Source organism: Colias philodice, chromosome 17 (assembly GCF_061535455.1).
Source record: "Colias philodice isolate Cphi_HAF_F1 chromosome 17, ilColPhil1 Martin Lab GWU primary, whole genome shotgun sequence".
NCBI classification, from domain to species: domain Eukaryota; kingdom Metazoa; phylum Arthropoda; class Insecta; order Lepidoptera; family Pieridae; genus Colias; species Colias philodice.
The window spans coordinates 3,761,345-3,788,097 of NC_143102.1; the positions used below are offsets into that span (position 1 = coordinate 3,761,345).

The 26,753-nt window shown below is 34.3% G+C and overlaps 1 protein-coding gene across 2 annotated transcripts; it reads left to right on the forward strand.

Annotated features, from left to right (window-relative positions):
- Nucleotides 1–6,951: 6,951 nt before the first annotated feature.
- LOC149480976 (uncharacterized) lies at nt 6,952–24,355 on the forward strand. Of its 2 annotated transcripts, none has more exons than XM_089705886.1 (5): nt 6,952–7,192; nt 8,829–8,942; nt 19,259–19,375; nt 20,696–20,878; nt 22,694–24,355. In XM_089705886.1, coding segments are annotated over exons 2-5 (915 nt in total). In that variant the 5' UTR covers nt 6,952–7,192; nt 8,829–8,941; the 3' UTR covers nt 23,308–24,355. The 2 variants fall into 2 exon arrangements, with proteins under 2 accessions (XP_089562012.1, XP_089562013.1); XM_089705887.1 differs by having other exon boundaries at nt 19,274–19,375.
- The last annotated feature ends 2,398 nt before the right edge of the window (nt 24,356–26,753 follow it).

The window sequence follows — 26,753 nt, forward strand, 5'->3', positions numbered from 1 at the left end:
TAGCCACTTTTTTTCACCGCAAATTATTATTGTATTCTATTTTTTTTTGACACAAGAAGGAATAAAATGAGATATTAAGCTACCACAGTAACGGTCAATTAGAATTTATTTATTTCGTTAATTAATTAATTGAAACGCATGTTCTTTACGCGATCTACTCGGAAAAAATGCATTTACAAATTTTCCTAATATTACAAATACACACCTACCTAATATTTTATTGATTGATTATTAAAATCGTGTTAATTTGAATATAAAATCTGACCCACATTAATTGTTTACGGGGTTTAGGAAACCATGAATTATTGCAACCTACCCCAATTTCTATAATTGGAATAAAAAATAATCACTTACCTATAATTTTTCTACATCTATATCTGTTGATATAGGATCATCAGTTTATTTTCCTTTTTGAATTATATACTAGATATAATAAAAAAATATACTAGAAAAATATACTAGAAAAATATACTAGATAATAGATTTATTAGGTTACACTGTTACTAGTCTAGTGACTAGAAACTAGCTTATCTAGCTTAAACTCGCTTCTTTAGTGTCGGGCAAATATCTGATTCTGTCCATGCACCATGGGACAAAATGTACTGACAAAACTAACGGGCTACACAATTACCATAACGTTTTAAAGAGGAGTGATATTTATTTATTTTATTTTTGTTTGTTTGTATGAAATAGGTTCCGAAGCTAATAAGAAATTTTAACCATTTAATTCGCGATGCGGATCTTTCACAGGGACCACATTCAGAGAACAGTCTTTGACCGTAACATAAAGGCTGGCCCAAACCTTGACGTCATTATGTTTTTTTTGATTCTTTACATTTTAGGAATCAGAATATACCCCATTGTGTGCGACGCGGGTTATTTGTGATATATCAATCACGTCATGTCACTAAATTGAATTCGTAAATGTAGTTTATTTAACGTTATGAATAAAAAAAAACAGTCATTTGGGATCTTCCCAGGTTTATGTTACAAAACGGAACATTAAAAAAACATCAACAGTTTCTTTAATAAGAAAATTATTTCACCTCAGAACTTTTTAGTGAAGAAAACTTTTAAAAATTATAACTCGAATACTAGGAAAAATCGGAGGACATACATGGGGTATATTCTGATAGCCCACGATGTGAGGAATCTAAAAAAAATATTGATGTCAAGGTTTTCACCACCCTGTATAATATACTCTTCTTATGGTTACGTAGAATTTAGACCACAGGCCGATTATTAAAATTGCGGTATTATTTACATTTTTGTTTTGTTTTAAATAAGTATCGTTTTATTATTCAATTTACGTAAACATAGTTAAGTGATTTGTGTACCTGCTAAATTACTTTTATAATTTACCCGCATTGCTCCGCTCCTGTTGGTCTTAGCGTGATGATAGCCTATATTATAGCCTTCCTCGATAAATGGGTTATCTGATACCGAAAGAATTTTTCAAATCGGAGCAGTAGTTCCTGAGATAAGCGCGTTCAAAGAAACCAACGAACACTTCAGCTTTATAATATTAGTATAGATTTTTCCACAGTTTTTTTTTTTATTATTGCATCCGAACGGAATAAAACTAAATTCAATGGGATATCTATAGGAAACTATATTGCACGCCTCATAAGCGAAGCGTTGAGGTGGGTACTACTGTCACTTCGCGCAAAACATCTGATTTTTCAAACTTAAAATGTCTTTATGTATCATACATTGCACTTGTAAGATAATACATACACACACATATTAAGAAAAAACACTATTTTTAACGTTCATGATATTTTTGATGTCATTTTTGTTATTTAAACTAGTTAAAAAACAGTTTAAAAAAGTTCTGTCTTGGACGTCCGTGTGTCTGTATGTGCGGATCCTTTTTCTTGTTAACACGATAGCGACCGAAATACTTTACTTATCGAGTCTTTTTTTTTCTCTTACGCTTGAGTATGCTCAGGAATAGAACCCTTTCATTTTTCAGGGTCTGATTCGATGTGGTTTAATTGTTATTAAATAAACAAAAATAATAATTAATAAATATTTATTAAAAAAAAATTATGAGGCGTGCACTTTTGGATTTTCCAAATTATTTTGAACTACGCGTGACCAATTTCTATTCCCTATTTCACTCGAATCAAGTTTTGTTTTTTTGACAAATTCTATGTCCTTTCCCACGAGTATTTCTGTTTTCATCAACATAAGTTTTGTGATAAGCGTGAAAGTGGAGAATGGTACTTATGATATTACATACTCAGTAAGTAATTTCTGTTATTGTTATATTTCGAGTAGCGAGTAGGTAGGTATATACATAGACATGAAATAAAGCAATTTCGAGCATTTGAAACATTTACTAAAATCCTAATATTTTTTACATACCTAATATCCTAAATTCACGACAGATTATCCTTATTTTCCAAACGTTTTATGGATTAACAAAAGCCCCTAGTTGAAAAATTGTGTTCACTAAAAGTTACCTATTGTGGTATTACCTTAGTTGGTGTCTCTTGTAATTACTCTCTAGGTACTAAAACAATTAAAAACTTTAAGATTATTAAGAAGATATCCCATCTTAGCCATAAGCACTACTACCTACGTTCGCGACAGACACATACCAAAATAGACTGTATTTCTTTTCAGTAAGGTTTAAATTGGAAGAGAGAGTGACTTAAGCTAGACGGGGAGAACCTGTATTCCTGTTTAATAATCGTAAAAAAAATGTATGATATTTATAATATTTAAAAGTCTTAACTGGGAAAAGGAAAGGAGGGGAATATGATGAAAATAAAAGGAAAAATAAATTACGGTCAATCCGAGTTCGGGAAGTGGGAGGGGGGAGCTTTTAAGAGAAAAAAATGGTATCTCTCGATTTCCGACTAAACTACAAGTCCTACGGAAAAAAGTTCAATGGCAAAGTTGTAGGTAATAAAAAGTTCTACAACTTTTGTTTTCACAATTTTTTCACATAACCTCAAAATTTAGGTGAAAAATTCAAAAAACCAAGTTTTTGGTTTTTTATTTTTAACTACTTCAAAATTTATTTTTTTTCTACGAAATTTGGTGGAAACTTACTTTATTATGTCCTAAATACACTGTAATTTATTTGATTGAAAATATGTACTTATTTTTAGGCCTTATTTTGAATTAATACCAAAAAACAACCTAATTTTCAATCGAAAAGTCACCCGTCAAAATATCAGCATTTTTCAAAAACTTGGGGAGCCTTTTATTCATTGAAATCTCTACTTTCATATGGTGTAAAAAAAATAAACACCACCATAGTAAATGTTCTCAGGAAATGCATACAAACAGTGTGATAATGAGCTTCTACTAAATCAGGCACACTTCTCGAACTCTATATCTTCTCTTGTATCAGCTTTTCGGTAATATTTCAAAAGAAAAAACATTATCTGTTCTAAGTATAATATTTTACAGTATATTCAAAAGCAAAATGATGTCGATAAAAACATTTCAGGTAGTTTGAGAAGTGTGCCTGATTTAGTAAAAGCTCATTATCACACTGTTTGTATGCATTTCCTGAGAACATTTACTATGGGGGTGTTTATTTTTTTTTACACCATATGAAAGTAGAGATTTCAATGAATAAAAAGCTTCCCAAGTTTTTGAAAAAAGCTGATATTTTGACGGGTGACTTTTCGATTGAAAATTAGGTTGTTTTTTTGGTATTAATTCAAAATAAGGCGAAAAAATAAATATTTTCAATCAAATAAATTACAGTGTATTTAGGACATAATAAAGTAAGTTTCCACCAAATTTCGTAGAAAAAAAATAAATTTTGATGTAGTTAAAAATAAAAAACCAAAAACTTGGTTTTTTGAATTTTTCACCTAAATTTTGAGGTTATGTGAAAAAATTGTGAATACAAAAGTTGTAGACCTTTTTATTACCTACAACTTTGCCATTGAACTTTTTTCCGTAGGACTTGTAGTTTTGTCGGAAATCGAGAGAGACCATTTTTTTCTCTTAAAAGCTCCCCCCTCCCTCTTCCCGAACTCGGATTGACCGTAATTTATTTTTCCTTTTATTTTCATCATATTCCCCTCCTTCTCTAATGGGTTTCATCCGACTGCGATTTTTTTTTTGTTTCAAAAATTATCTACTCTAGTCTAAGTCTATAAATATTATAAATATCATACACAAAAAAAAATGCTTTGCAAAGCATGGTTATCATTTGCAAAATTCCAAGATAAATACACACATTGCAAACACAGGACTAAGAAGATAATATATTCTTCTTCCTATTGTAATTATAAAAATTTATTATTCATATTTTTTGTTTAGTAAAAAAAAACAGTAGATTAGGTTTGTCGAAGTCAGTCCAAAATTTCCGAAACTGTGAAACGATTCTAAAAATTTGAAATTAAAAATATTAATAATAATGCATCATAACATCCACACTTGAGAAGCCCTAACGTAAATTTTCAAAGAACGTTGTAAAAATTTTCCTAAAATTGTCTCGATTCACTGAGAAATAAGTAAATCAAACAGTTCATTAGCTAGCATAATCCATAAATCAATATCTTCACATCAAGAACAATTCTAAACAACACAATACAGATACCTTTAATTAAACCAGCATACTTTAAAAACTCGAATAACCGCATGGCCAACTTCAGTAGAAGTAATATTTCAGTTGTGCAAATGAAAAGTTGTTTAAGAAGAAGATGTGCCCGCCTCTTCCCGCCAACCAATGGAAAATGGCGGAAAAGCAACGTCTTCCGAGTAGGCGGAGCTCCGCCTGCGGTCACAGCCATTTGAATAAAATTTTTCCTTTGAAGAAATCTTTATTCGAAAACGTAACGCGTGGGTTTTGCTTCGATACAGCTTTGCGTTTTATTACGTGCAGCGATGCGAGCTTTATTCATGATTTGCTTTGTTTCAATGGGTTCGGAATTTATATTTTTGTGTGGTTTGCGAGATGTTTTTATGGCCTCTGACTTTTTATACTAAATGCTTAGTTATTTATCACGTACAAAGTAAATAGAGAATAAAAACAATTGTAATTTCAAAGCGATAATGCAGAATCCTTCTGAAGCACATGTTATAGAGCTATTATCCTCTTAATAATCCATCCATCTCTATCAATCCATCTCTACGCTACTTTAGTCTTTTTAATATGTGCTTCATAAAATGTAGATAACATTATCAAAAGCTTCAAAAAACATTGATCTACATTGGCTTTAAAGTTCATGTATCTACAAAAATTATACTTACGAATCTACATACCCGATTTCTGCAAATATTAATATTATATTATGGTCTAATATTAATATTATGGTCATCTGTCTACCGTTCTTTTCATGTAGTCTGTCTGTATTTCACATTTTTTTATAATTTTTTCTTTTGTCATCCAACATCTCTATTGAAGCGTTAGATCGGCCGTTACGCGTATTCAATCCTCCAAGCAAGCATTACTAAAATAAAGAACTAAAAGGTTAGCACACGCAAACATCAGCACGCACGCGGTAACAGGCCCTTGTCAACCATAACGCGGCCACAACGGTTAACCGGGCCGGGTTAGCCGCGGAAAACTACCATTTCATTTACGGTCGCCTCTCGGTTTTCGGGTAGTTGCTAACTAAGCGCGGCCCGCAAGTTACGTAACTATGAGTATGCTCTGCGGTGACGCCCGATGATTGCTATGAGATATCACAGCGATGTGCTTTTGTTCGCTCGACTGTTTAGTGCGGATTGTTTTTGGTTGATTCTTCAGCGGTCAAATCACATACACTGTTTACATAGGTATGTTAATCGCGTGGACGAGATAAAAGCTTAATATGATTCAATTTAGTTTTCAAATAGCGATAATGTAAACAAAACACATTTCAATAGATACACATATAATAGTAAAACACAAATATTCGCAAAACGAAAATGTTATGAAAATAAACATCCTATTAAGTACAACTTACAAAATTGAAAAGAACAAAAAATCTTTGTACAAAAGCTATAATAATCTTTTTTATATAAAACAATAATATTACATACCTAAGTACTTGTACCTGTAATACCTACCTACCTAACCTACCTAATAGGAATAATCCAACCGCGCGACAAAATTAACGCGACTCCACTTCAATAATAGTTATATTCCTCGCATTGATTAGATTGCCACCAAACGTCGAACACCTTAGCTTACATCAGCATATTAATTCAGTCAATTAGCGATCGAGGTGAGGCATTAGCACGTCATTACGTCCGACATCGTCCTAATCGCGCCCTGACATCGCAAGGAGTGTATTTGACAGCTGTCAAATTGGATCGCATCTAGCTTTATATCTGTATTAAGTGTCTATGGTGCGAAAGGTTGGGATCGTGTAATTATGCCTTTATAGAAAAGTAGAAAAATAATGACACCCTAACAGTTTGAAATTTTTATTGTTTCTAAAATGTGCATAATGTAATAGATTTTTTAACCCTAAAAATATGAACTAAAACAATCATGTCTGTGTATTAATAGTCTATGGTGTGAAAGGCTTAGATTGTGTAGACATACCTTTTTAAAAAAGTAAATTAAAAAAAAGCATAATTCTTTAGAATTTAGAATTTAAAACATCTTAATTTGAAAGTTTCTATTGTTTCTGAATAGCATGAAAATTTTCATTAGAATAATTTAATACACAAGAAAAATGTGAAATGAAATTATAGTTCAACGTCTTATTTAATTACGGGGTAAGTTAATATTTATCTTTTTATCTTAGATTAGCTAAACATGTAATAATTGCTGATTGCAGTTTGCTTAAGTATTTAAACGAACTTTTATGTACTACTACAATACAGCTAATATTAGTGACACAATTTGTATCTACAAACGAAACATACGAATTACGAACAAAGCCTCACCATTGTCTTGCAACAATTTAACAAACATCAATAACCGTTACATAAATCAATGACAATAGACGTCATAGCGTGTCATAAGGAGGGTGTGGAGTGAAAGAGGAAATTGTGAGCTCGTAAAACACGGTCTCGTGTACTAGCTACATTAAGTAGGGGTTATTTATTTAGGCGCGGGTCGGTGGCGGACCGAGCCTGGTACCGCGTGCACATCACTCATACGTCAGATGGACTGCCTTTTGATCGGGCTCGATTAACATTGAGAGTCGATTTGTTATGATGTTGAGGTGTTTTTGTGTGGTTTGTATGTGTTAAGTATCGTGTTAAGCATCCTAACGGACAGGTAAGACGTCAAAAATATGACCCTATCAAAATATGTTGTAGTTCTCTAGTTCAGTTTTTTAATATAATATGCCCCTGTATTTGTGCTGTAGTGCCCATAAAGTTCATTCTTATTCTTAATCACTTTTGGTCTTTCATAATATGTAATAAATATGTATTGATTGACTTTATCATATAAAAACAATATCAATAATTCATAGAATAGCGTATAGAAGTATTAAGTAATATAGACTTGTCTCTTATTACTGATAATACTTTTTAAACAATGCTATCAATTTAAATTTCATCCCAGCTAAAATGATGTATGTTAACAACGCAACAACAGAAACCTCATAAGTGCAAACATGTCCTGTTAATAAACTTGGATAGGCCGCAACAAGCGGACTCATGTAAACGTCCATTTTTAACGAGCGGCACACACCGCCCGCAGAAAGTAGCCTACACATGAAATCACGTATGAATGAGGCCTTTTTTCAGTTTTTTTCGCGTGTATCCAGCGGTGTGCCGCTTCAGGCCCCATTAAAGCTTACATGTCACCCGCCCGGCCCTCGCCCCGCCGCCGGTCGGGAAAAATCACAAAATCGGTATTGGCCGCATCCCGCAGCGAGCCAAAGCGCTCTACAATACAGCTTTGACGGACGGTCATTTAATATTAACTGTGGTTTTTCCGCAGATGGAAATGTTTTTTTTATTGCCGACGTTATGCCGTGATGAAGTGGTCGGCCCGTTGTTTGTGACGCGCTCTGACGTGTTGTGGACGAGTTGCTCTTTTATGCCCTTCACGTTTGAATGAGATTTCATTTCGAGTGCTTATTTCGCTGAACAGTAGGCGATCCCGTTTAAATGGCCATCCTCTCGTCATAAAAATAAAAATGATCGCATTCCGTCGCAAGTTGAGAGTTACTAGTCTGAAAAACCAGTTATTTTTTGATAGACAATTTGTCGTCGCATCGATGTTGCAGTAAAAATTTCATTCGACACGCAAAATTGAAAACGAACCGGCAATAAATTTTTGAACTTTCCGAACAAGTGATCAAAATTGAACTACAAAAAGTGGGTTTTCGGCGAAAAGAGAACGACCGCAGATTGAATTTATCGCTTTCACTCACGTCCAAAACAGTTTATGTACGGAAATAAATTATTCTTTTAATTACTATTTTGTTATTGCTCGATTTTAAAAGGATTTTATATCAGACATTGTTTTCATTGTTCCTTTGCTGTGAAACTAATATGTGTATTATGGTTTTTGTTGCACTCTCTATTGCCTAAGCGGCTATATGTATGCGCTTACAGCATATTATTACATTGGTTTTTCATTGTGACATTAACAGTATAATAATTAGCGAATGAACTTAATAAATTATGAATGTACCTAAACTTCTTGAATTTTTAACTAGTAACCAAAGTAAATACATATAATTTAATCTACCCTTTTTTATCCTCAAATGTAATTTTATTACATTTGAGGATTCACATTCATTCAATAACAAGAAAGCTTTGTTAATAAACAGCCTGCATACAAGCGTACAACAACAGTAAATATACTTTCTATTGAGTTTTAATGGTCAATTAGGTATTTTGTAAAACTGCGAAGAAAATGTTTCCAACAATATTAAAATGTTAATATTTTGTTTCAGGTAAATCCTTCACACTCACGATAACAATATCAACGACGCCGCCTCAAGTTACCACCTACAACAAAGCAATTAAAGTCACCGTCGACGGACCACGGGAACCTCGTTCAAAAACCAGTTAGTATTAATTTATCTGTGATTATTATACTATGGTAACATTAAAAGTAAGAGCTGGCTGATTTGACATTAGAAAAAAAAACACAATAAAAAAGTGTAAGATTTCAAATTAAGAACGTGTGTCTGACGGTCGTAGTCTTGTTGTCAGAGGAAAGTGAATTCTAAACCATTCAAAGTGATAATTGATTGGCAAACGGAATTTTATTATATTATTGACTTCGAATGGTGAAGAAATTAAAATGACGTTTGTACCCAAGAAGCTTATCTATACTTCTATACTAATATTATAAAGCTGAAGAGTTTGTTTGTTTGTTTGTTTGTTTGTTTGTTTGTTTGAACGCACTAATCTCGGGAACTACTGGTCCGATTTGAAAAATTCTTTCGGTGTTAGATAGCCCATTTATCGAGGAAGGTTATAGGCTATATTTCATCACGCTACGGGCAACAGGAGTGGAGCCACGGGGGTGAAATCGCGCGGAGCAGCTAGTATCTTATACACTGGAGATTTCGGTATGAACATTTGACGTGTAACAAGAAAATTGTTGTGTTCTATCACTTTCACACCTAGCTTGGTATTGCCACTGTTAATACGAAGTTTTCCCAAGGCTACTATGTATGCTGTAATATTCTGTGCAAAAGGTTAGTTTTTGTACATGAGTTTGTTGATAAATTGCCAACAACGTCATTCAGAAGCATTGTTGGATGAGACAATTATTATTTATGCTAAATAAAATAAGTATCTGAACCAATTATTAAAAAGCGATATTCCCTGATTATGGGTAGTTACCATAATAAAATTGTAGCAACTCTCACTTTGACAATATGGCATAAGTGTCAAAAAAAAGTTAATATTGTTGCGTATTTAATAAATATTTTCCGAATATTAATAATGTATTGCATTGTGAAAAATTGCAGAAGTTTTTGGACACCAAATTCTGGCCTATAATTTCACAGGCAAGTGTATATTTACGTTATTTACAATATTCCTCAATACTCATGCATTTACCTGTTTAGAATCATTTTAATGGCAAAAATCGTCAAATTTATCATCATTTTACTAAGCAATCATGTTAAATAAGTTCTTTTCTTATTACTTTCATCATTTTTCAACAAGTTTTCAACAAACAAATTTAACAAGTAAGGTAACCATGATGATGGGTTTTTACGGATAGCGACGATAATATATTGCTAAACAATATTATGATGAACATTTAGAACACCATTTTAAAAAAAAATTATACTAGTAATGAAACAACACACGACATCGGTATTGCACTCACATATTGTGGTTTGTTCTTTTTAGGGTTCCGTAGCCAAAATGGCAAAAACGGAACCCTTATAGTTTCGTCATGTCCGTCTGTCCGTCTGTCCGTCTGTCCGTCTGTCACAGCCGATTTACTCGGAAACTATAAGTACTACAGTGATGAAATTTGATGGGAATATGTGTTGTATGAACCGCTACAAAAATATGACACTAAATAGTAAAAAAAAGAATTGGGGGTGGGGCCCCCCATACATGTAACTGAGGGATGAAATTTTTTTTTTCGATGTACATACCCGTGTGGGGTATCAATGGAAAGGTCTTTTAAAATGATATAAAGTTTTCTAAAAAACATTTTTCTTAAAGTGAACGGTTTTTGAGATATCAGCTCTCAAAGTCGTAAAAAGTATGTCCCCCCCCCCTCTATTTTTATAACTACGGGGTATAAAATTCTAAAAAAAATAGAGGTGATGCATGCTAATTAACTCTTTCAACGATTTTTGGTTTGATCAAAGTATCTCTTATAGTTTTTGAGATAGGTTGATTTAACTGTAATTTATTATATTTGCTGCTACGGAACCCTTTGTGCGCGAGCCCGACTCGCACTTGGCCGGTTTTATTTACATTGAAATTTATACTTTTTAACCTAATATTTTTTTGTTTTACGTATTTCAGCTTTCCAAAAATGAAATAAAAAGAAATAAATGGCTGTCCATAGTGCCTATCAAGGGTAAAATTTATCAACATGCCAGAATATGCAGTTTGCATTTTAAGCCTGAGGATTACGGTCCAGAAAAAAAATACCTTTTGAAAAGTGCTATACCTTTTGATAAAGTATTTGCTGATAAAGTAATTTTAATTATATTATAATTAACCACCATGAAACCATTAGTAACCGTAAGTACAGCTCCTGAAAGACATACGAATTTCTGAGAACTGTAATATCGTTACCATACATCAACACTAGCGATGCAACTCTCCCTTTGGAATATTGAAAAGTTTTAGACTGAAGCTTGAGTAACCAAAACGATGTTTTAATGTATGTAGCACTCATTTTAATTAAAAAACCGGCCAAGTGCGAGTCGGACTCGCGCACCGAGGGTTCCGTACAAACCTGCAAGGTTTACAAAGTACAATTTATGGTTTTCGTAATTTTTCCTTTATCTATGCTATAAGACGTTGCTTCGTACCAAATTCCAAGATTCTGAGTTCACGGGAAGCACCCTGTAGGTTTTGATTCCCTTGCAAGTGTCGAAAATTTGCGGCATAAACGGCTGTATCTTTTGATTGCGTTGGCTTAGAAGTTTGATTTTTTCACAGCTTCAAGGGACAGTAGACCTGAGTAATTGATATAAATTTTAGCTTCATACCTCCACGCGTTCCTGAGAAAAAGGGTCTTGACAGACGGACGGACGGACGGACGGACGGACAGACGGACAGCAAAGTGATCCTATAAGGGTTCCGTTTTTTCCTTTTGAGGTACGGAACCCTAAAAATCGTAGTATGAGATCAAAAGTTATCAAGCGTTATTTAAAACTATCATTCTCTACCAATTAAAATGGTATGTATCTATAAAGATGATAATTATTCATGTAAGTTGACCAGTAATATTATAATATAAATACTGTTAAAAATATATATGTCGTTATTATTTATAGACCATGATTTTTAGTTTTTCTTATTTCGAAAAATCCTGAATATACAAACCAGTGTGGTCACCCACAGAAAGAGACAAAAAACAACACTGACGTCATTCAAGGTTATATTTTCTTGTGACAAGTTAATGGTCATAGTGCAATCTCCAGTGTATTAGATATGAGCTTCTTGTTTGTACCTTTAATTTTTAATTTAAATGTGGTCAGGGAGGGTCAGGGCTATTTTTTTCTTTTTTTCTGGACAGAACATTTTATGGAGCTCATTGTTTTTGTTTAACGTCGAAGCAGATCGATTCAAATATCGATGTTTTGTTCCGGACATCGAATTGGATTTGGTAAACTTAAATATTTCAAGTAGGTGCCTTTCTTTTTCTAAATGAATGATATACCTACAGCTGTAATAGTAGGTTATAATGACAATAATAATAGGTGTCTACTTTTTATACAAAACTATCAAAAGCTCCTAAATTTTTTAACTTTACTTAACTTTTTACAGTTCATAGAAAACTTGGATTCCATAATAATAAAATATTACCATACAAATCTAGCTAAATAAAACATTCTTGTATAATTTCAACATGTAAATTCAAATCAGAAATCTCATGATATTCATTTTCAAAGCATTTCAAAATTTAAAATATAGTAAACCGCAAAACATTCTGAAACAAGCGCCATAATAAAGGCAATTTATTAATAATTTCTGAAGAACCAACCCAAACTCGTAGCATTAACTAATTATGATATTTTTGGTTTTCATTTTAAATCATACAAACCGCTCAAACTCAAACTCAAACATTTATTTATTCAATTAGACTTCTTCTAGAAGCACTTTTGAAACGTCATTACATATTTTTAACATTTACCACCGATTCGAAGCAGCAGTATCTACGGAGAAGAACCGGCAAGAAACTTCATCAATTCATCCAAACTCATCCTAGAAATGATGCAGTTTTCTGCTCAAGTGAAATAATAATTTAAAAAAATCAGTTAATCAGGTATCGGTATAGTGACATTAAACCTATCACTTTATAATTGAAGCATCAGTAAAAGATACATTAAAATAAAAACATTATAGGTTGCATGCATAGCCGGTGCGTCTGCATCAAGAATTCATCGAAATAAAACACTGCAGAAATATTGTTAATGACTCAAATAGTTTTCTATTATCTTACGAAAGCATGAGAAAGGTACCCAAACTATTATTTAAAACGTTTACATGAACATGCGTTCGAACTAAAACTGCTCATTTCATATTAAATTGACTACACTCCACTAACTCCAGTGTATTTAATTCATTACTGAAGCAATTCAACCAGTTTCGAGCGGGATGACGGGTACAAATGACCGTGCGTTCCCCAAATCACACCTAACGCTCTATCAATCGAAAGAAATTAAAATAATTGCGATGGAGGCGGGTGCGTAGTATATAAGCGAACTCTTTGTATCAACCCGTTATTGGTTTCATTCAAAACGATATTGAGATGAGTTCGCATTCAGTGGTGGTCATTATTGCACATTTTTTAATGACGGGTTAATGAATTGATGATTATTTTTTATGAGTTTTTGCATTATTTTGTAACTTAGGATGTTTCTATGAATGTTTTTAAAGATTATCTCATTTGGTACCTATTTTTAAACGTTAGGTGTAAGTGCGTATTTCAGAACACATTGTTTACGATTATTAGGTATTATTTGATAAACTAATCATAGCTTATAGAATGCGTGTTGTTTTAATTGTATTACTTATAAAAATAAATCAAAGAAAATAAATCTCAAAGAACTTAGGCTATCATCTATCATCGACGATAATATCATGTTATTCATTCAAAATCCCATACATGTTAGCTAGATAAGCTTTAAAAGCATACCATCCTTTCTTAGTACACGACGTAAAAGCTCAGCTAACTAAATACTAACATACACAAGTCTTCATTCTCAGACTATCCGGCATCTCACGGCTCAGTTGAACTATGCCAATGAAAAATGCGAGGATCTCATGTGTACCTAGACGAATGTGAGGGTAAAGGCTGCCGTAATGAATCGGCTGTTTAATTAATTAGTCAAGAAAGGGCCGTGGAGGGAACCTGCGCGTGTGTGCATGCCATGCATATTGATTTATTATGCCTCCAACCTCTTCGAAGGCGATAAATTATTTAATTCTAAGTTCCGACGCATGTATATTGTGTAGGATTGTGTGCGGGTTTATTAATGACGCGAACGATTTGTGCATGTTTCGCTTGTGAAAACTGTCTCAAATAGGTAGATGGATAGAGTTTGCATTTTATGTTTCTTGCCATTTATAAATGAAGTATGTAATTGAAATCACGAGTAACAATTATTATTAATTAAAACTACGTACTCGATAATCTAATAAAACACACATCTCAATGCACAATGAGCAAGGTAAACAAAATAACGAAGCAAACGAAAACACATTAAAATTGCAAGTAATAACGCTGCAAGCAGTAATTAGCTACTGTATGAAGACAAACTGGCACATCCCGGTATTGTTACGATCCTATTTTTATTCCCGGGTGGGTGGTTCGGTTTACAACTTCACAACGCAGTAGCCGCCTACAATTTAATAATCCCAGTCTATAAACAATGTTTTCTTGGCTATTTCGGATGCAGACCACCCGCACTTTATGTATTAGCTACCGTGCGCTGTAATGTCCAGCTATTGTTTACTTCACATGTAAACATGTGTTATGACTGTATGGATATCCTTTAAATATTTCTGTCTCTATTAGTGAAGGGTGCAGTGGCGCTAGGATGCGCTATGTTAAGATTTACGAGGGAAGCTGGTTCAATGATTGATAGTGTAAATTATAATGAAGACAAATATTTGAATATTTTATACCAGCGTGGATACTGGATAGGATAAGTAGGAGCATTCTCAATGCCATTTGTTAAGAACTGAAAACAATTTTACTATCAGTAATTGAATTGTTGGGATAGTTTTATAGGAATAAATTGATATGTAAAGTGTGCATTGCCAAATTTTATAAATGAATAGGTTTTAATTATAATAATAAGGTTGTGTCTTTTTCATCTACAAATTTTATAAATATCCAAAGTGCATCCAATAACGTTGAAAGCACATTTCTTTGACCAAGTTCACAGTACTTTCCTATATCATTTTAAAATTCAATGAAACTATTCTGGTCGCACTAGTCTTCCAAATTACTCATAACGATTACGATAACGAATCAAGGACATCAAAGCCAAACTACACCGTCCGAAGGATTTAAACAGCAAGCCGTGGCTAACTAGTTGAAATACTTGGCATAATAAATCTAACTAGACCGGACGCCACCCCAGTGTAATCCTTTAATCAGGTCCACGGTTCTGCACCCTATTTTTCCCTCCCATTTGTAACATACCCCCGCACCCGCTCGACCCCTTCGAACGGTGCAAATGACAGTTTCTAATTCCAACTTGCCATGAAAGTGTGTAATTGTTGCGATGTTGATTTATACACAAACCTTTGCAGGGTGTGTGTGTCGCGACCGTCTCCACTTGTGTGTGGGTGTGTGTGCGTCGATTGATAGGGCATGGGCATTAAATTACAATTTAATGTAAAAGTACGCGCATGGTATAGACGATATAATAGATGTTTTGTATGTGTGATTTATCTGAATTTATTTCCTACGCGTGTTACTCGTAATTCAATAGGTAATTTTTACATATGTATTTCTATAATATTATAGTCAATTTTTTTTGTTCATTTGAAAGCGAACCACTGGTTAGCTGTTTAAGCTGTTTAGATCTCCTCATAATTTCGGCCATGAATTCAAAATAATATAAGTTCAATTAGTACTCAGTCGTCTTGTCTCCTAGATATGGTTTCTAGTCAATAAAACTGCAATCATCTAAAAATTAGAAAAAGCATCAATAAGTCGTATCAAACAAGTAACTACTCAATAAGTACCATATATACATAATACCTACAACACTTACACCACCGCTCAATTAAATTCAATGAACACGAAATATATAGATCATCAATAAACACGTGCAGTACAAATGCCTACGGTGTCTCGAATCTATTGAGTGATCGTCAGAGGGCAGACAATATAGGCATGTACCTTGAATAATTTGCCGGATGAACGGCGGCCGACACCTGCCTGTTACCGGCGTGTCTCATGCCGGCTGTACACACTCGCCGAGACACACCGAGACAGGCCGAGAACGAGTATGTACATGGTGCATTCGTCTTGTCTCGCACTCTCGTGTCTCGCCTCGGCTGTCTCGGTCGCTGGTCGGTTTTTTGCGCCCGAGTCAAAGGGTCTCGTTGAGTCTCGCGAGGAAAACGAGAGCGAGCATGTACACACTCGTTCTGTTAGTTGCTCGCTGACGTTATTTATGAACGCACGTGTTTCACTATGTGGTCTAATGAACGAGAATTACAGTTTTTGGAGTGCTATCAAACAGAACCTTTTTTATGGAACTTATTTTTTATGGATTTATTTTAAACTAGCTTTCCGCCCGCGGCTTCGCCCGCGTTTTCAAAGAAAAACCCGTTCCCGTAGGTTTCCGGGATAAAACTATCCTATGTCCTTTCTCGGGTATCAAAATATCTCTATACCAAATTTCATGCAAATTGGTTCAGTAGTTAAGGCGTGATCGAGTAACAGACAGACATGCAGAGTTACTTTCGCATTTATAATATTAGTATGGATTGGCCAGAAGGTTCTGCCACCAACTCAGCCAATTGATTTTCCATTTTACTTCTGAAACAAAGAAGCGTTTCTATTGATTCCTTAAAAATACAATAAAATACATTAACTATTCAGGAAGTTTTTATATTTATTTCCCTGTTTCTACTGCGGTGCATAGTAATCATCCACCATCTTCTTTTTCTCCATGGTTTGAGAATTTTTTTTTTATAGTAAATGTTTAAAAAATTATAATAGCTCACGGCACAAAGACAAATAATTTGGAAAATCCAAAAGTGCACGCCTCATAATTTTTTTTAATAAATATTTATTAATTATTATTTTTGTTTATTTAATAACAATTAAACCACATCGAATCAGACCCTGAAAAATGAAAGGGTTCTATTCCTGAGCATACTCAAGCGTAAGAGAAAAAAAAAGACTCGATTAGTAAAGTATTTCGGTCGCTATCGTGTTAACAAGAAAAAGGATCCGCACATACAGACACACGGACGTCCAAGACAGAACTTTTTTAAACTGTTTTTTAACTAGTTTAAATAACAAAAATGACATCAAAAATATCTTGAACGTTAAAAATAGTGTTTTTTCTTAATATGTGTGTGTATGTATTATCTTACAAGTGCAATGTATGATACATAAAGACATTTTAAGTTTGAAAAATCAGATGTTTTGCGCGAAGTGACAGTAGTACCCACCTCAACGCTTCGCTTATGAGGCGTGCAATAGCAGCAGCTATTTCTACGTCCATTCTCGTGTAAGTCTTCAGTTCAAATGTTAGAACGAGTGTGTACAGGCATGCTCTCGACGAGAGTCTTTTCGGCCGAGGCTCTCGACGAGAGGCTCTCGACGAGTGTGTACAGCCGCGGTCAGATATTAGGATCGCTTGATGCGTAGTTTTTGGGATTTGAGAAAATAGGGCTTGGAAAATACTGTCTAGGGATATATTGTTAGGAAGTCATTGAGGTTTTTAATTATGCTTTTATGTCTAATTTATATTTAGACAATTTTAATTAAAATACAACGAACTGTTTCAAGATAGTTTTACGTGATGAGGGCATAATTTTTCAGTTTTAGAAAATCCATCCATATAAATTGTTACGTTTTTCTTTTCACTATTCATACTTTATTGGAAAATCAATGCACATCAGTCAAATTGATTATTCATAAGATTTATCAGTCTGGCCAATTCTTAAATCTGTATAAGGTGACTGTAGGTAAAAATTACATCATAACACCAGTTTTTCTCCGTCGGCCCCACTCTGCCTATACGCAATCGTGTGAAAAACTTTCTCCATATAAATGTATATATATCTAAGTAGGTTGATTTTTAAGTTAATCTAACTTTTAACTTACAATCTCCAACCATTTACAAACCATATAACATAATATAATAGTTTTAAACTTTTAGCTATTAAAGTGATAACATAAAACACACAAATAGGTAAACTTTAAGACTAAATTCATAACTTTTTATAGCTATTAATTACCAGATCCAATGGCACTCAGATCCAGATTATTCAATCGAATATGAATAGTACTGATTGAAACAATGCTAACATCGCGCCCCACTCCCTCTTATTTGCGAGCTTTCGATAATTCACAGACATGCCAACACCTGTGACAAACCAGAATATAAATTAGGGCATCTAGGCATTTAATTGACATGTAGTATTATTGTTTATAAATCGTCTAATCTAACAATTATTAATACCTTATAAGTAAAAGACATTAGACAACATAATATTACGCAAACAAATAAAAAGTTAAACATTTTAAATCGATAGTTTAAAAATATAGATACTTGAGGCCTAATGGTTAGATTAGCAGTAATGCCAAAGTCGATTATCTCCATGAATAAAAAAGAAATGGCTTATTCATATGCACTAGTGTAATGAATAAAATTCTTGTCACAATGTGCAAGTTATTTACGATAAATGCGATCGTCCTAAACTGTAAAACTTTTAGTAATTATATTTCATGAATAAGTAATTTTACTTCTATATTTAGATGTGGAATTGAACAAAGCGTTCGAAAATATAGGGTATGGAAAGTTATAACCGCAGCTATTTGAGAGCTTTTAATAAATAATGCTTTTAATATCATCGTATAATTATAATTCCGGCCAAAACAACTCAATATTAATAGATGAGCCGCTCCATTTTGTTGGTCCGATGATGCACATCCGAATTGCGTTACAATCCAATCGCACACCCTAATCACAGGCCAGACGTATCAGTGACTTTACGCGAAATGTGCATTTTATTGATGCGTTCTAAAATATATATGTATAAATAATAGGAATATTCTTACTTCTTCAATGTTAATGGGTATATAAAGGGATATTATTTTTTAGGTCTATGCAAAGCTTTTGGTAGGTATTATATAATTTAAAAATTGATATTTTATTCGATGTTTTTAACCGTTGAAAAAATTTTCGAAAATTACGAACTATCATAACTTGAAGCACTGGCTTTAGATTAAGCTTTTTGTTGATAAAAATACTTCGTGCTTGGCAATTTTTGAATTTGAATTAAGTGTGCAAAAAAGTGACAATGTGGGTACATAGAAAAACGATTTGACGCAACGAGACGTGTCTTTCCGCTTTATAATATCGCACTTTCTTGTTCGTATTTTCCTAACACAATATCCAATACCTGTATCCAGAGTTATATAAAAAAGCAAATACTATCAGCCTAGAGCAGCATAATCGTACTGATATAGTGTTGTCCCTCCTAGGGCAGCAGCAGCAGTTCCACTTCGCGTTCGGCCAGCGACCCTTCCCGTTTCCACCAGACCCGCTTGGAGGATTCCGGATGCCGCCTATAACTACGTGTCAGAGTAAGTGAATTATCTTCTTATTCTGTATTGTATTATTCTGACTCCTATTTTAATATTATGTAAACAATTATAACAATTGAATATGACTTAGAGCTAATATACATCCACTGATACGACAAAAACATTTTGGCTGATTCTTATTCTATTGTAAGAAAAATAAACTCTTGCCCGGTTTCAATATTCTGCATACAGCACAACAGTTCAGTATTTACAAACGCGCTGACTACAAATAATAGTTTGCAAAGCGTATAAACGCGATACCGCGGTGATATGCTAAACTATGTCCACTAAAGCGTGGATTCAATCAGCCGTCCAAAAAACCGAATTGAAAGCGAACCCAATCGAACAAGCATGCTTCCAGCCCGCTAAAATCCACGTTTGGCCCAAAACAACTCGTGTGCCACAAAAAAAGTCACAAATCGGCGCGCGTATCGTATAAAAACCGACTCAGCCGATCGCCGGCCAAAAACGGAACCGTGATACCGAAAAATAAAAGGCCGTAATACTCCGGAAAAAATAAAGTGGACGTATCGTGCGGGCTGCGTGGCGTTCTGTCCACTCTCGATATCTTTATAAGTGCAACTTGCACGCGTATCATTTTCGACCGTATTGTCGGGGGCTTTAACATCACGCTGCATTCTTGCAGGACAATCGTTTGTGTGCTTAGACTGGTTGTTTGATTGGAATATCTGTTAAATTAAAGAAGAGCTGATATACTTTCATTCTTGCGACGGCTGCAGTTTTTAAATTGCATTTTAGCTATGGTATAGATTATATTATTGGACTTCTATTCAAATACAAAGCGATAACTATAGGATATAAAAATTGTGACTGTTTTATATCTTTTATACCCAAAGTCGCCTCCTTGGTACAGTGGTTGACGCGTGAGCGTAGAACCGAGGGGTCCTGGGTTCGATTCCCGGTGGAGACGAAGAAAAAAAATGTCTCGGTCTGGCAGGACACAGAAGGCTGATCACCTACTTGTCCCTAAAGAAAATCGATCAGTGAAACAGATGTATGAATAATGCATCTGCCCCTTACCCCACTAGGGGACACGGGACTTCACTTTTTACACTTTTATACCCAAAGTTTTATACCCAAAATAATCGTTACTAAATCGACAGCATTGAGAAAGGTCAGCTGCTATCTATTATATTTACAATCCTTGTTAATATACTTTTTTATATATATCTACATACAATATTACGCCCTTTTTCCTTAGCCAATTTGGAACCAAATTTTCTGTATCTTCTTTTTCTAATACCAGTACCATTTACAAACAGTCCTTCTGCTTCTTCTAACACCACTTTTAATCCACAGACATGAGTCAATTCGGGTTAAGTTCAAGCAACTCCCACTGGGGCTACGGCGGCGCGGGCGCGTACCCCGCGTACCTTCCATCGTGCGCTGCGCCAGCCGCGACACAGTTCAACCCGCCAGCTCTGGGCTTCGCGGGCACTGTGCCGGATCAAACAGCGACACAGGACTTTACTAATAATACTGGTAAGTCAAATAAAATCAAATAAAATCATTTACTTATTTCTCCTCACAATTCCCAATCACTGCATAAATTAATATACATATTATGGTAAGTGTTGTTTTGTTGGGAGTAATAGGAGTTTAGTTGAAGTTGAGAGAAGAATTACAGAGACTCTAGTTTTGATCAGATGACTGAGTAAATACGATAGATATTTCGTATTGGACAATTTTCAAACTTTGTATATACATTATTGTTAGTATCGCACTTGAAGCGTGTCTTTGAAATGACATTGGTAGTAGCTGTAGCCTCTGAAAGCATATTATGCACTATGCAGTGATCATAATAGGGAGTGATATTTTGAGTTGAAAAGGACATAATAAATACAGTCATCCGTAATATTAGAGATGAAAAATTAATAGGTACTTAAGTAGGTACATAATTTTAATAAAATACGATCGTAATTAATTTTCGTTGAATCTGCTCATGAAAAACTTTACCTTGTGATCTTTGTAAAGGAAAAGATAGTTATTTCATTCTCCTCTACAACATCTATATAAGAAAACACAAATGTTTAAAAACAGGAACGGTTACCGCACCTTACGACCAGAAATATGGCTTAAAATATTTATTACAACGGAAGTAACGATCGATAGGAGGCCATAATTCATAAACCAGTATGGTGAAATTAAATATACCAACACAGTTTATGGCTGACATCCTCCTTGGGTGATTACAGACTATAAAATGTACAGGTATGGTGGTCATGGCCACCGTTGACCGGAGATATATTAGACGATCAAGAAATCAGGTTTAACACTTTGTTACACGTAATAGCTAATTTGCATGAATTTTCGATTAAATAAAATTAGCTTTCGGCTTGAATCGATGTAAATAATTTCCAAAACTAAAATTGGTGTAAAATAATTATTATAGTCAATAGTTTTAAGATTTTTAAATATTAGTCATGTAGTTTTCCTTTTGTCTTAGGAACCCACATTATTTCTCTGATTGAGTCAACGATTGCACATTACTTTATGTCATGTAACAAAAACTTCTAAGTTATTCCGTTTCCCGTAAAACATTTATATTGTCACCATACACTTATATTTATACTAGCGGTCCGCCCCGGCTTCGCCCGTGGTACCTTCATGTTTAAACTATCCTATCTCACAAGTTGGATCGAACTGCACATGGTGTGCGAATTTTATTATAATCGGTTAAGTGGTTTAGGCGTCTATTGAGGACAAACATTGTGACACAAGATTTATATATATTAAGACTAGTCATAAATTACAAGTAATACAATATTTTAGAGATAAAATAATCTCTCGCTTTCAATAGCTATGGAAGGTGGCCCTTACAGTCCATCCAACATTATACGAGCTCTCATTATAATTTACAGCATCCCCGACGTGTCCAATACACCCGATTAATTTATTGCCCTATACTGTGTTACACGAAAAATGTATTACAAAACAATGACATGACATTTTGTACATATTTCCCTACGATTTAATTGTATATACCTTTTACAAATATAATTTTTAATTATTAAACATAATTAAGACTTACCGGTTGGCATGGTTGGTAGTGGCCCTGCCTTCCAAGCCAGAGGTCGTGGGTTCGATTCCCATCCAGGGCAAATATTTGTGTGGTGAACGTAGGTGTTTGCTCTGAGTCTGGGTGTAAATAATTATGTAATATTATGTATGTTTATCAGCCATCTGGTTTCCATAACACAAGCGAAAGCTTAGTATGGGATCAGATCGTGCCGTGTGTGAAAATTGTCCTGAAATATTTATTTTATTTTATTCTTATTGTAATATTTCTTTATACAGTTCTTCCGGATACAACAGGCGTGGACCTCGACCAGCAACTATCGGGGCTAGTAAATTCATCCCCTTCGCACCACGGAAGTCTCCTACCACGATACAACAATAACACAGATTACAGCCTCTCAACCGGCCCCCGCTCGTTAAGCGACAACAGTTCCCAACCCGAATCACCCATACAGGACGACTTACTAACTTCCAACACGACAAACATCGGGCATAACACGAATAGCACCAACTTTTCCCTAATGGGCTCGCAAAACTCCACCTACGGAAGCACTAACTGCAACAATTCCCTATACCCGGTGCTCCCCGCGAGTCTCCTCTATAGCCAATTGTATACCGCCGCGAACCAAACACACAACTTTCACCCGTTACACTCGAACACAATACACTCGACGCAGAACCATCACAATGAGTTACAGACTATGATGGATCAAATATCGTCGACGACGAATAACCATAGACAACATAATAGCCACGGACAAGGAGATTTATTACTGGGAGGGGGGAATTCTTGTGCTGCGGCCGCCGCTAGAGGAGAAGATGGCAGAGTTAACAATATCGGCCAACGGGGGAATCCACAACCAGATAGCAACACTGTTTGGCGACCTTATTAAAGTTAAGTAAATGAAGTGTACTTTAAATGTCGTTACTATAATGTTTAGCGAAACTCAGCGAACGGTACTGAAGTGTGAGGTATTTTCAACGAAGTATGTATTATATTCCAAAGGTTATACCGCTCCCGTCCTATATTATACGATTTAATTCGCACCGAACGGAATTTTTCCAAATCAAAAATGTTATTGTATTTATGTTATAGTTTGTTTTTGTATAAATTGTAATTTTAAATTCGATTTTCACGAACGAATCATTCGGCTAGAAAATACCGCGACACCGATTTAAAATATTGTAAATAAAAATTGTGAATAAATTGTTGTAAATGCGACTTGTAAAGTGCAATAGTTGTGCAATTAAAGTTGAGTAGGTGTATACAATTCAATTAGGTGTAAGGTAAAATTTGTTGATTATGTGAAAATCTGTCCATTGTAGATATTCATAGATACCTCATGATTATAAACTGATATAACTTTATTTGACTAGATATTTTCTTATTATTTTAAAATTTATTTTGTTTGTGTTTCAATAAATAGATGTTATATTATCATCGTAATTATTATTATTTATAATTAATATACCTAAATACGGTTTCATTTAATTAAGTGTTCATTGTGAATGTCTGATACGAAATAAATTTATAATATATTAAAAATGTTAATAAGCAGCTTTTGACAAAGGTTAATTTCAATACAATTTCATAAGTTTGATTTTTTAAAGGATTGGATTTTTATATTTTGTTGTATTTATCCTTCTATTGCGAATTTTTATAACAAATTCATTGTAATAAGAATGTGATAACTACAATGCTCTCCTAATGTCTACGTCCTAATTTTTTACGTTCCGTAGATATTGCAAATATTTCAAAAACTGGTTGTGAAACCTGTATAATATAAGTGAACATTTTGAAGGTTTTTTTTATGTTTAATATCTAAAAAATGTGTCGATTTTGTGCAATACCATATTTTAATTATATAGATTTTATTGTCGGTTCCTGGTTCTTTATCTTGCGTAGCAAATAATTTTAGACTTGCTTCTTGTTACTTTTGACGACAGGTAGCGAAATTGATTTTTATTAATAAATCTCGAATAACATTAATGCTTTTTATTTTTACAATTTTACCTCTACTTATTCTAACAATCTTTTGTTTTGTGTGTTCATACCAATAAAGGGTTAAAAATATAAAAATAACATCGTTTTTTTTAATAATTAAAGAGCGACGATAAGTGCTCAAATTGAAAGAAAATAATTCAACTTTTGTTAAATTTTTTAATGCCTAGTTTTAGTGTTTTTCACGATACCTTCTAAGACATTTATAAAGTAGCAAACTTAAACATCGATTAGGATCCAAAGTGAATACTGACAAAATATACAAACAGCTGAATCAAAACAACACATCTAACACACGGCGATCGAAAACATTCCCAAACCGCAAGCACGCTATCAACATCGAGATTACTCCTTCAAAATATCCTGTTAATTATGAATATTGATATGCATTGTGCCTCGATAAATGGCCGCGCCCATATACCACAGCTCCAATACATATCAACTAATGAGCTCATTACTGCATCGCGGGCATCAGGCGTAACATTTGCATATCACCTGTCCTATACATAATATATATATATAATATCGGGTCGGGGTTGAATTGATATTTTGTCGGGCAAACGAAATCCTGAAATAAATATCCCACCCTCATTAATTTGCGCCAATGCGATACGACGGATAGACGCCTACTGGCTGCACACTTTGCGCTAATTTGGGACTGATACCTCATTAACGTTTTGATGACATAATGATCAATGATCATGCATTTTTTAAATAACTACATAATTCCACTGTGTTTAAATTTTTCATTCGTTTACAAGAATTTCCTTGGGTCAAGTACCTTACTGAACAAAAATTATCATAAAGCTTCGTAGGAGAAAGCTTTTTTGTGTCTTCAAAGTATTTGCGAAACTTTCAGCGTATCCATCACCTGCGGTGATTATTTAATACCAGAGGTAATATCAGAAATCCGTTTTATGTTCTGCTATGTTTCAAAGATGAATTAATGTAATCAGCAATGGACTGTTTGAGTTTTTATGTTTAGTTTCTGAGAAATATTAAATTAGGCAAAGCTTAATTGAGAAATAATTGTTATAATAATATTACTTAATCCCTGGTTAATTTCTTATTATAATAATACTTCACACACAAAGTCCATAAAAGTTAAATCCAACTACAAAGCTCTCAGATAGCTTTGAAGCGGTCCTTTAACCATTTTCATAAGGATATTACGTATTCGTCACCACAAAAAAGAGTCCTAAGGGTGCACTCACACACATCAGTCACCGTCACTGCACGTCACCGGACAGGATTAAAAAAGAATATGTATCAATAGTTCTAGTATGACTCTGTTCCCACACGACAGTCGCCGGCACGAAATCTATCAGTGACGTCCCCGGTCAGGCACGTCAAATAATCTTTCCATACATGTATCATACTTTTATCCCCACTCACCCGGTGCCGTCACGTCTCAGTTCAGTCAGCGTCGTGCTACCGTCAATTGCTACATGTTCTCTAGCGTGACACACGTCTAATCACTCACTAACCTGATGTATGTGTTCAATGATTCAGTCAAACCGGCGACGTGACTGACGGACAACATGACGGTGACTGGTGTTTGTGGATACGTACACAAACCGTCACCAATCAGTCATCGGTGACTTGACGGTGACTGATGTGTGTGAGTGCACCCTAAAAGATCTGGTCACACGAGTGTGTCACCTGAGCAATACAAACGATAATATATGCGATCCCAACACCAACGGTACAGCCTGGAAAAATCGATTGCAGACCGATTTGGGCGACGGTAATGAGATTTAAAATTGCGAATTAAATAATAAGTAGCTGCAGTGCTGAATATTTGGGAACGTTCTAGAATGTTGATGCAGGACAAGAGTAAGGTAGGTTGAAACCATGATTTTGCATGTATTACGCACAACTTTGATTGCAGTTTTATAAATCTGATATCATAAAATGCAGTTCTTTCAAGGAGCAACAATATTATCTAATTTCACAATATTATCTAAGAACATAATAAACGCAGATTTGTTAAAATTAGATACAGCAATAGTTAATAGTGTGGATGAGCACATAGGTACAATCAATCAGCAAATCACATTTATCAAACTCTTCAACTTAAAGATTATATTGATTAGGTTTTGTGAGTGATGGCATGTCTAAAAACTAAAAGGTATTCCCAAACAAGACAAGGTACCTATCACGTACCAAATTACTTACACTGAACAACAAGAGACAGATGAAACAAAACCAAACAACAAAGCATCACACAACTCCACTAAAGTTTTTGTTAAACAAAATAATGCTAACCAATTTTAAATTGATATCCATTTTATCAGTGGACTGTTTGCAATTAATTACAACAATCAATAATTTCAC